General features: G+C 45.1%; 1 protein-coding gene across 1 annotated transcript in view; it reads right to left on the bottom strand.

The window, feature by feature from the left end:
- Nucleotides 1-4631: 4631 nt before the first annotated feature.
- The window catches only part of SLC24A3 (solute carrier family 24 member 3), a 461900-nt gene continuing 454168 nt past the window's right edge, over nt 4632-12363 (bottom strand). Inside the window, exons 16-17 of the mRNA XM_069495623.1 lie at nt 9461-9526; nt 4632-6556 (exon numbers count right to left, since the gene is read on the bottom strand). Of these exons, the coding sequence (XP_069351724.1) occupies nt 6407-6556; nt 9461-9526 (216 nt within the window). The 3' untranslated portion in view covers nt 4632-6406. The remainder of the gene's footprint in view (nt 6557-9460; nt 9527-12363) is intronic.

Below are 12363 nucleotides of genomic sequence, written 5' to 3'. Positions count from 1 at the left end.
CTCCTGGGACCTATGGCCACTGCCTGTCCATGGCGGTTTCTGAGCCCCAGGCAGGAGCTTCATGGCTGCGTGTGTTCTGCTCTTGTTTCTTAGACATGATGGGGCACATGTGATTATCCCAAGCACTTAGTGGCCCACGCTGTTGAACGCTTTTTATTTCTTTTCTGTGTCATGACACCTTTGCTGGTTCAAAAATCACACATTTAGATTAGAACATTAGCTATATGTGGTTGTAATGTGCAAATATGGGGTCATGTGCAAAAAAAAATTTTCCTTTCTTTGCTGTTAATTTTTCTTGTGGTTTGTAACTAAATCCTTTTCACCTTGAATGGAACCGTGGTCACTGGTCCCATCTCTGCTGAGTGAATACCCCACCCAGAATCTTGGCTTTCCTGCATCTTCATCTTAAACCATTTACTTTGATCTGGTTTGGTTTTAATTCAAAAATTGTTTTTAGCTGGGAAAAGACAGCCTACAGGATGATAGAAAATGTAGATTATGAAGAATTGAACACATTTCTTTTCCTACTTTCAGCCATTTGTAGATCTCAGTGCAAGTAGAAAGAAAACAGAATTTTGAAAGAATGGAATAGTACCCGTGTGTGTGTGTGTGTGTGTCTGTGTGCATTTGTTTTCCATAAGCTATAAATCAATGATATTGGTAGGGGCTGGTGTAGGAAAAAGTGTGGCTTTATGGGCAAAGGACATTTATACCAGCAGTTCTCAAAGTGGGTTCCAGCCCCAGCAACAGTAATGTGTGGAAATTGGTGAGAAATGCAAATTCTTAGATCTATCCCTAGATCTACTGAGTCAGAAACTTGAGGGCGGGGTCCAGAAATCTGTATTTTAGTAAGTCTACAGGTAATTCTGATGGAAACATGAATTTAGACACTAAGATGAATAAATGCAAGTAAACATTTTTAATATATGAAGTTGAATAGAATATTTAAGCAACTGGAGGGAACAATTCTACCTGCTATGACAATAAATTTTTAGATGTGCTGGAAACCTGTAACCAGTAGACAAAATAAATTCTCCTAAGAATAAAGCAGTAGGCATTTTGGTTCAAACTCATTGGTGGTTAGAGCAACGATGACCAAACAGTACAGATTTAGTATGTAGCATTTGAAAAATGAATCATCCTTGGTCAATCATGGGAGAGAGAGGAAACGCCTCACTTAGCATCTCAAAAAAGAAAGATAGGAAACTGAGTGGAGTACATTCTTTTCTTGCAAAAATTAAAAAATACCAGTTTTATACTGAAAGCACCTTCACACACAAATGCATCTCTTTTTAGCAATGATCTGTAAGCATGGCTCAGAAGTACCCAAAAAGCAACTGCAAAGATTTTTTTTTTTTTTTTTTGAGACAGGCTCTCACTCTGTCACCAAGGCTGAAGTGCAGTGGGATGATCATAGCTCACTATGACCTTGAACTCCTGGTCTCAAGCAATCCTCCTGCCTCAGCCTCCCAAGCAGCTGGAACTACAATCACACACCACCACGCCCATATAATTTTTATTTTTTATTTTTCTGTAGAGATGGGGTCTTGCTATGTTGCCCAAGCTGGTCTTGAACTCCTGGTCTCAAGCAATCCTCCTGCCTTATCCTCCCAAAGTCCTGGGATTATAGCCATGAACCACTGCACCCACCCATAACTATAAGGATTGTGAAACTGCTCATCACATTTCATTCCAAGTTTTACATGTAATTTTCTGGAATCAGTTCCCAGATTGATTATCCCAACAAACTAGAAGATGCAACATCCCCAAATTCAGCTTTGGATAAATAGGGTAAGTTGGAAGTTATGTAAAGAAGAAATATAATTTATGTATATATGCATATGTTTATGTAAATTAATTCAAGTAGAAAACCCCTTAAATGGCACACTATATATGCCAAAACTGTAATCTTAAATCTTCCCTTTCCTCCTACCTGCTGCAAAAACAAAGACCAAAAGCAAAATGAATATTAAGTATGACTACTCACTCATGCTTAAATTTCTGTAACTTGGCAAGAATGTTTGCTACATTGAGGTTTAGCAAAAACTTCTTAAATTAATGGGACTACTGGGTATACTTTATTAAGAAAATAAATGCCTTAAGCGCAACAGTAAGCCATCTGAAACATTTTTATGGAGTTTTATTACTCTGCCCTGTGCTCTGAAACTAAGCATAAAGTTCAACATGAAATCATTTCTGAGGCATGGCATAATCTATCTCATGTACTTTGCTAATCTGCTCCCCACTCCATGGCCTTGGTTCCTGACTTTTTCAGCATCTCAGAAGTGCTCATATCTCTGGATGATGATGCAATGAACACATAGCTTTGTGTTTAACAGAAATAAGTTTGCTGAATCCACCCCATTCCTGCAGTTATATAATAAGAGACAGTTGGATATTTGGAAGAATTTCAAAGATTCACTGGTTTGTTTTCATACAGAGTTTTGGTACCAGATAGATGGCGTGTGTGTGTGTGTGTGTGTGTTTATTAGCAGCCATCGCAGAAAATATCAAAATAAACAAGATTCATTATTTAGTATAAGACTATGCAAAATCTAACCTAGAAATGTCCCATCTATTTCAAAATAGTTGGTGGAAATGGGTCAGAATAATTGGATAATTATCCTATTAATGGGATAGTTATCTTATTTTGAAAAGGTGAAAATAAATAAATCTTGAAAAACACCTTCACCATCACCAATTTCCCACTTCTAATTTTTCCCAACAATTTGAATATTTTCAAGAACAATTAGGTAAAGTTCAAAGGCTAACATATGGTTACATTTACTGCAAGTTGGATGTTATTGCTATTTTTATATGCCACAATTGAAAACTGTCTGGACTTTATATTATCATCCCCCGTCTTTTTTTTAACATTTAGATTTTTCTTTGAAGCCCAAGTGCTTTCAATGAGTTCAAATTTGCTGTTTGAGCTATACAGAGTCTCAGATCCTTAGATTGTAAATTTGGGACTGTAAGCTGTAAGTGCCTGCAGCAAAAGACCTACGAAAACACAACAGCCTTCACCCACCCATCCTCCATCCCAGGTGTCTTTTATGGAGGTAAATACAAAACACGTACCTATGAAAGTGCACTAGTCCTCAAAAGGTAGGGCCAGCACTTTCCTTTGGAAGGAGCCAGAAGCTACCTTTCCAGTCTGCCTGGGAAAGTCCCCTTGTTGTGGCCTCTGTGTATCTGAGGCCATCTGAATGCATATGCTGACAGTAGCTTCAAGCCCGGGCCAGCGTGGGAACAGCGTCTCCAGAAGAAGAGGACGTTCTTCAGATGCCTCCTGGGGGACACTAGAATGTGCTTAGCAGGAAGTACGGGAGCCCCAGTGTCCATCTGCCTTTGGCCAAGGCCAGGGAGATGTCCCACTTGTGCATGAGACGGCAGCTTGGGGAGTTCAGCCATCTCAGGAAGTTGCTGTGGGAGTTTCTCTAGCAACACTGTTAAGTTTGGAGACACTGAAAAAAAGTTATTTTCTCAAACCCATCCCAGCCCCCCGTCAAGTCCCAGAGCAGTGGAAGCAGCGAAGACAGCAACATCAGCAATTCTACAGCACTGGACAGCCGGTTCATTTCAAACCATGTTCTCAATCAGCGATTCAAGATGCCATCATGCATAGCTGACATCTGGACAGAAATATGCTAAAGTGTCATTTCAGAAAGAAAACTCTTACACTTCCTGGGTAGGCAATCATTATGCACGGAAACATGGAAACTCTGCCTCATCCTAGATTTTCACTTTGAAAATGGAGTCATAGTTTTAAAGATTTCATAGAAAATGTATTGCTGTTTCTCTAAAACCTTCTGACCACATGTCTTTGCTTAAGATTAAAACTAACTATGACTAGTCTAATAGAATATTTAATATGAAAGTATCTGATGCTTTCTAAGCACCAATCTGTGGGATGAAAATATCCTGCTCTGTGTCCAGGTATATTTGTAAAATGCACAAATATAGTAGTAAAACATTTTAAGATGTAAACACTCAAAACAAAGATAAGCACCTCGTATTTGATCCCACCCTGGGAATATATATTTTTAAATATTTAAATAAATTGGTGCTGTGAATCAGTAGCTATTTTTCTTCTGATTCCTGTAAATAGATTGTGTTGGATTTCAGGTAGGAACCAGATCTAATTTTAGATCTGGGTGGTTATTTCTTGAGAGTCACAAAAGATCAGAACATCAGAACATGGCTTATTACAACTATGTCTTACTGTCTCTTTTAAGGAATCGGTTCTGGGGGAATCATAATTTTTCCAATTAAAAATCTACTAACATCAGACAAGATGGAGAACTTGACCACTGCACAATGTTGCCATCAGCACTGTGATGCTCTTTCTCTCGTGTCCATCTGAAAGAAGGAATTCCTAACATGATTCTGTCATGTGTCTTCTAGGACACGTGGAATTCTAGAATTCTAATACAGGATGACAGGCCCAAAGTCCCTTTAAGATTTAGAGGTGACCCACTTCAGTCTTGCAATCTACCAGGCCTATGCCAGCTTTCCATGCGAGTCAAGGCAGAAACAGTGCATGCACAAATACCTGGCCTTTTAGTCACTGTGAGCCTTTCATCTTTCATGCATTCTCCTCCGTGTAAAATGAACAACATTCCAGGGGAGAAAGTAATGCAACCTGCTCAAGGAATGATACAGAACAGAGAAGTTTATTTTACACTATCTGTCCAAGAAAACAATTGCCATAAACCAGTGCAAAATGTGCAACAGAATCAATAAGTGTGTCTTAGCTCTGAGAGCCCAAATTGGTGATATCCTCCCCTGTTCCTCAGCTGGGCAGGTGCCTCATCCGCTAATGCTGGCCTTGGCTTGCACCACAGACAGAGACAGTCAACCAATTTGTAGCAGGTTATTTTTACAATTCATACCAGAATGTGTACAAGGGACGGGGAAAACCATACCGAATGAATGATAAGTGATCAGTGCTTAAAGTAAATACAAGGGACAGCACGGGCAAGAATCCACAGTTTCAATAAATACAAGTGTAACAAGCATGGGTGTGTCTCAACTCGGTGGAATTAGTCTGCATAATAATTCAGCATCATACAAAATCTAGCAGGGCTGTCGAGCAGTGATTGGCAAAAACGTTCACAATAACTTATGCCCTTGAGCGAGTCTGCATTGAACATTCTGTGGTTTCAAAGGTGTCAGTTCTGTTTTCTCCTTCCCTGGCCATCCCTCCGGAAGGGGAGGGATGCAGCTGGGACGACTTGACCACGGCGTCCAGTAAGGAAGGCCATTTGCCCAAGAGCCAGCTGTCAGGGTCCAGTGTACGCGATACCAAGCGGCAAATTGGGACTTAATTGACGACGTTTGTGCAAAGTGCGCTTCTCTCCATTCTCCAAGAAACCAGTGTCTGTAACTCCTGCATGAAAAGCAGTGGTGGCCTCTGGGTCACTCCCTGTCACCCCAAATGCCAAGCAACAAGAGCACATTTCAGGGACTCACAAGCTGGGGAAGCTTCTGTCATTGACTGCCTGGCGCCTCACAGGTGGATAGTTTAACTGGGGCCCCTTTGTCAAAGGCCTCAGGCAGGCGAGAACTATTGCTTGAAAAACTAGAAAGAACCTAGTGAGAAAGAGATGGTCATAATGGACATGAGGGAAGCTGTCTTCTTCCTCCAAAAACTTGCGCTCCCCTAAGTGATGCCCACAGGGCTTTAGTGAGGCATCCTAGGGTATAAAATGACATGGATTTGTTCCCGGTGGCCTTGCCCCATGGTTCCTCTAATAAGCACTAAATCCATGCAGACTCCAATGTGCCTGGGATTCAATCCCAGAGGACACAGCAGGTGCAACCTTTGGATCCTTGACTAATCCAGAGCCCAGTGAAAGAAGATGCAAGAAGAGCTCTTGATCTCTGGAAGAAAAGGAGTGAACGGGGAAACCCCTCAAAATAAAACAACCCCCAAAGCCAGTAACCTAGAAATCACCTCCAAACAAAACAGAATCCCAAACGCTCCCTGGGATCAGTGGACCTTCTCCTCTTTATACATCTTCAACAGTCTCAGGTCATAAATTAGGTTAGTCTTCCATCAAATAACTTAAAACAGGAGGAGGGATTGTAATAAGTTTTGCCTGGCTTGGGCCAGTTAGCAGCCAGTTTTTCTAGACTCTCAGTCACTGTTCAGAAATGGAGCTTGGGAATTCAGGTGGATGTTGGGCATCTTCACATGGAGGAGGGGTGTGTAGGCAGGACGCACGGAGGCTGGGAAAGAGAGGGACAGGGCGGGGGTACCTGGGCCACCAGGACAGGAGCGGAGGCCTGTGGACAGCACGGGAGAGGCGAACGCCATGGCCCCGGGGGCCCACGTGACTCGGGTGTGGCCGGGTCTCGTATTGCACAGAAAAGAAGGAACCGAGCCCCTGTGGGTGGCTGCTCAGTGGTCCCCGCACATGGGCAAGTTCACGAAGGTGAACACGTTGAACTCGGTCATGATGGAGAAGCACAGGAACACGCCGTACAGGAAGAGGCACCCGTACCCCAGCTTCTTGTCCAGCTGCCACTTGTTTAGGTGGACGCCGAACACCTGCAAGGCACAGAAGGGGTTCAGAGGGCACTCGGAATAGATGGCCGCAGCTGGGGGACCTTGGGGGACCCAAGGGAAGGGCTGATGATGGTGGCTCCAGGCAGGGTGCCGATGCTCTCTGAGCATGCAAAATCCCCCGCTCAGATTGTGGAAGGTAAGGACATCAAGATCAAGACGAGAGGACATAACTTGAAAAACATGACAAGACTAGTAAACACAGTCATAGCAGCCACTCCTTGTCCCTTGGGCTCCAACCCCACATCCCTAGGGGCCCTTCCTCACCTTGCCCTAAGCAGACGCCGGCTGTCCCCTGTGGGGGGCCATCCCCACCCCTGCAGCCCTCTCAGGCACTGGGAGCTGTGCCTGGATGTCAGCAAGCTGTCCCCCCAGCCCCTCAGGGATTCTCCAAATCATTTTCCTTCTCTCCTTCATAAAACAATAAGCTTGGAATCTCAGGTCTTCAGACTGTCCCTGTCTATGCCATCTGGCTGCAGCCAACTGTGCATCCCTGGTCTCCACCAGTCCTAGGAGCTTCTGCCCCAGAGACGGGCTTCCTAACACCTTGTTTCTTCAAGTCCTGGTCCTCCACCCTGCCTTGGCCATAGGAGCTACCCAAATTTAAATTCAGATGAAATAAAATTAAAAACTCAGTTGAAATCCCACTATTTCAAGTGCTCAATAGCCACACGCATGTAGCCAGTGGCTACTGTTTAGCACAGGGACAGGCCGTCTCATTGTGGGAAGTTCTACTGGGCAGCACTGTGACCTAAATCCTGCTATCACAAGTAAAAGAAACAGCTGTGTTATCTCAGCATAAACATTCCCACTTTCTGGCTTGAACCTCTCTTCCCAGCCTCCTCCATTGGGGTCCCCAGCTCCCACAACCCCGCACCCCCGCAAGCTCTATAGTTCATTGACACCATCGCCATTTCCCCAGGATTTCACCCACTCTTCCCTCCCCCACTCCCCTTACCCTGCCTCAATTTCTTCCATAATCGCTAGAATTGCTCCCAGGCACTGCCCTGATTCCCTGGCCTCTCGCCTACTCTGTTGTCCCTGCTTGGCTAACCCACAGCCCTTCAGTTCAACTCAAGTCTCCACCTGGGCCATGCTCCATCCATGCAGCTGACCATCGGGGCCACGCTGTTGGGTCTTACTCTAAATTCGAGGAAGCTGTTATCTCTCTTATCTTAAAATAACTACACCTTTTCTTAATTTCCATTTCCCTCATTCTTTATGGCCAGCCAACTTGAAAGAGTTGTGACCATCAGCTAGTTGTCTCCAATCTCTCCCCTTCCATTCTCTGTTAGCTCCTTCTGCTCAGCTTCACAGAACCACCCTCATGGCACTGTGACTTTGCATTTCTAACCCCAATGGCCAACGCTCAGGACTCATCTCACCGGTCACAGCCCACAGCTCCCTCCACCTGGGGACCTCTTCTCCACTCAGCTTCCAGATGCTACACTCTCCTAGTTTTCCTCCTACGTCTCCAGCTGCTCATTTTCTTTGCCTTTAGGTGTTTCATTTTTACCATTGGAGCCCACCAAGACCCAGATCTTGGGCCTCTTCTCTTTTTCTCCTACACTCACTCCCTTGGTGATCTCATCCAATTGCGGGGCTTTAAGTACCATTTCCATGCTGGTGTCTCCAGCTCGGACGTTTCTCCTGAACTCAGAATTATATTTCCAATGGCTTTCTTGACCTCTTTCCTTGGATGTCAGATAGGCATTGCAGACTTAAGGTGTTTGAAATTGCTTTTACTTTACTTCTCTTTAGCCTTTCAACAACCACATTTCGACAGCCCAGCTAGTGGTTAGCCTGGTCTCCTGTAGATTGTGTGACTATAGCACAGCTCAAGGAGAAGCACAGAGGCTACGGGCGTGCACTCTGGTGTCAGCCGTCTTGCTCCCCCCCTTCAACAAAGGTGAGTCACTTAACTTCTCTAGGCCTCAGGTGCTTATCTGTGTAATGGGGCTGACATTAGTGACTACCTCATGGGGGTGTGATAAGCTCCAAATCGGAAAATATGTGCAAAGCTTTAAGCACAGGGTATGACTGTTACAAGTATCATAACTTCAAGTCACACCAGAACTGAAGAACCTCCTAAACCATGGAAGAAAGAATTATGTAGATTTTCACTTTTGTGGAAGGCAGTATTTACTTTGGTAAAATCTTGACATTTGGTTCACATCCTGACCCTGTAAATTGCTTCTCTTGCTTCCTGCTTGCCTTTCTGAACTCCCGTTCTCTGGCATATGTACACTGATGACATGCCAGGTGAAACTCAATGACTATTTCCCTGAAAAATTAAGGAAGACACATATTGTGTCTCAGTGCTCATGAATGTGAAAATTCAACAGCGTATTTGTATTATGGTGGATGCTTTGTGTGAGTCAGTCATGCACTGGTGTGAATTTGTTCCCACCAGACATGTCAGTTCAGCTAGGAATGTTAAATTACACAAATGGGCACAATGGCTGAGAGAGTGGAAAGGCATAAAAGCACATTCTCAGTAAAATACATTTTTAGTCCATGAGTATTAGTCAAATCCAAGGATTTATAGAGACATTTAGTAACTTGGAACAATCAATTAACTGGAATCTACCTTCCCATGACTAATCTTGCAGGTGAAGTGGGAATCTCCTCTTTGCTTTTGATAAAACAGTTTTGCTGGACGTGAGACAGGACCATGCTTCTGAAAGGAGGGCTGGCTTCTTTCAGAAAAGGAGAAGACTTTCTAGTGGGTTGTTAGGACGCATTTCCAGAAGAAGTAGCCAGGAGATGGGACGTCTGGAGGTGGATTGTCCCCATTCACTAGGAGGCCAGGCCCATCTGGTCTCCAAAGAATCCAAGAGGAGGGAAGGACAGGCAAACTCAAGAATGGGGAGAGAGCTGCAGACCTACCGTGACAAAGACAGAGGCCAGGAGCAAGCCCACGGAGTAGATCAGCCCCCTGCTGTTCAGCCGAATCTGTAAGGAAGGATGAGAGTGAATTAGGCTTCTGCAAAGGCATCTGCTTAGTGCAGGGCACTCCAGCAACTCCGAGTGGCAGTGAATCCAAATCTCTGTTCTAAGATGAAAAAGCAGAGACAGCTTTGGCAGCCATGCCCTGAAGCTTGCGCCTGTGATGTGTGCCTTCCTAGAAACCCGGGTTTGTCTTTGTTTTGTCTACTCTCAGCCCCCTCCTGCCCTGGCCTTCAACAGCGGCGCCCCAGCGGGACAGCCCCACGGCCGCTCCGACTCTCCAGCATATGTTGCTTGATTCTTGTTGCTCATAACACTTCCCTCCCGATGTGTTTCCTCACCTCCAGGGAGCTTTTGCTTTCTCAAACTCACACTGCTTTTAGGATGAATTTCATGGCATGGGGGATGGAAACATACAAATAAACATTTTATTCCTCTTGCATCAAAATGTCTGTGTCCTTCCCCAGCTTGATGGAAAGAGGTGGATGAGGGTTGCTATAGTGTGCAACTAAAGAAAAATTAAAATTCCCTCTCTGATGCGGTAAAAGGATTTTGGGGAGTTTGTTTTTCACAGTACAATGGGGGATTATCAGGAAAACTGATGAGAGAGAGAGAGAGTTTTTGGAATTTTTGAAATTCCTGGAGAAGAGCATTGTCTGGTAGAACTTTCTGTGATAATGGAAATGTTCCCATCTGTGCTGTCCAGTACAGTAGCCACTAGACACATGTGGCTATTGAGTGCTTGAAATATGGCTCATGTAGCTGAGGAATAAAATTTTAATCTTGTTTATCTTTAATGAAATTTGCATTTAAAGAGCCACACGTGATTAGTGGCTACAGTGTCTGGCAGCGCAGGTAGACAGTACTGAGGGGCCAACAGAGCTCACAGAGTTTCTTCCGTAGTGTAGAGAAGATGCCACTTGTGCATTTGAGGAAGGTCGTGAGGCCGGCTGCCCTGAAATAGAAGAGACGCCTTAGAGCAGCGGTTCTCCAAGGGTGGCCCTGGGCCAGCCACAGCAGCAGTGGCAGCAGCAGCACTTGAGAACCTGTTAGAATCTCAGGTCCCACCCAGACCCCCTGATCAGAAGCTCTAGAGCAGGCCTGTTGAATTATGCTTTAATTCCAGGTGATTCTGATGCACAGGACAGAACCACTGATTTAGAGAAAATAAGTACAAAGCCTAAATCCACCTTTTCTGATCTCCACGGTTCTGAGGATGGGACTTTGACATTCATTTTTCACAAGTTCTCTTGGACACTCTTACGGGCATCTAGGTTTGAGGACTACAGCCCTCAACTGATGTACGCTGTTCTGCAGGGAGTGAAAAGCTCACTTGTGTTCATGAAAAGGGAACGTGAGGCTGGCTGATTTGTGCATTGTTTTCATTAGACAACTTAGTGGCGATTATTCGTAGGAGTGGCCTTGGGCCCTTCTGACAAGGTTCAAGGTACGTCTTGCTGTCATTTCATCAGTTCACCACCAGGGTATGTGTTGGGGGAACATGGAGGTGTCTCCCCAGGTGGGCATGTCAAGTTCATCTTTTGGTGACAGGACACCATATACCCTACTCAGCCAACCCTTTCCGTGAAGATCCAGTTACATCTCACTAAGCAACATTCTGTCACAGAGGGAGTGAACTGGACTCTTTCTCTTGTGACTCATAGTCCCTGAGAGTCAACCATCTGCTGGTCCCAGCCGGGAAATGGTTCTCAACCACCAAATGCCTTCCTAAGAATAAAGAAGGACTCATGTCATATTTCCATGACACTAAAGCAATGGGTTGACCTGGTTAATTCAGTGCAGAAAAATGGTGTATCCTCCCCACCTCAGTCCAGTTGATAGCTGAGCTTCGTGCACACCCTCAACTTGGCTCTGGACAGATGTTCCTCTTTCATCAGCTGGGCTGGTACAGGAAGGCCAGTGCTCAGGAGTGCATCACAAATGTGTTGTACAGAAAGAGATGTTCTCCCCCAAATATTCCGTCCACACTGACTCTGTGATGAGCTCACGTGCCCGGCCCAGAGTCACAGGGGACAGTGGGCTCCTCAGTGCATGACGGCCCTGAGCAGAATGAGGAAGAGCCTCTGGGGTTGTCCTTGATCGCTTCGTCCTTGGGTTGACCCCGAAACCGTGAAGGAACACTCAGAAATCCTTTTGAACTCCTCATGTTCGGCACTGCACACACAGATTCTTCTACGAACAGGGGCGACGCATGCCCAGCCCGGCCTGCCCTTTGAGTTCTGGGGTCGACTCCTTGCCAGCAGCAAGAATGGAGGAGAGTGATTTCTTGCTCTTAAGAAGTCAAGAGCCAGTGAGAGCAAAGCTCCAAGCAGGAAAATTCTCTTTGGTCAGGCATTTTCAAGATGAATCATATTAAACCAAAGCGTTTGAACTTGACTCTTCCTATGTTCACATAAAATCTCGAAGAACAGTGCTGCTGGAAATCTTAATCTGGGCCCGGAGACGAAAGACGACTCACTCTTTCTCTGGGTCTCTGAGTGTTTTAACTTTCTCACCTTTCTCTCTGCAGCCTTCCTTTGGTCATGAACTGCTACACGCACGCAGGGGTGTTTTCACTGTTAGAGACCAGGGCTCTCAAAGGCTGTATTTACTCCTTGCTATCTGACCCTCACACCTGCACATGGACCTGACAGTCAGGAGTTGGGGCTCCTTCAGTGGCCTTCTGGTCTACCGCGAACATCTCCCAGCCACTGGAGACTCTGGGTGGCTTGGCACAGGGGTCCTAAAACTGTGACCCATAGGCCGAATCTGGCCCATTGCCTGTTATTTTGTAAATATAATTTTATCAGAACTCAGCTCATTCATGTACATATCATCTATGG

Source organism: Eulemur rufifrons, chromosome 20 (assembly GCF_041146395.1).
Source record: "Eulemur rufifrons isolate Redbay chromosome 20, OSU_ERuf_1, whole genome shotgun sequence".
Lineage (NCBI taxonomy): Eukaryota > Metazoa > Chordata > Mammalia > Primates > Lemuridae > Eulemur > Eulemur rufifrons.
Note: the sequence above shows the minus strand (reverse complement) of the source record. Positions and strands in the feature narration are given on the sequence as shown.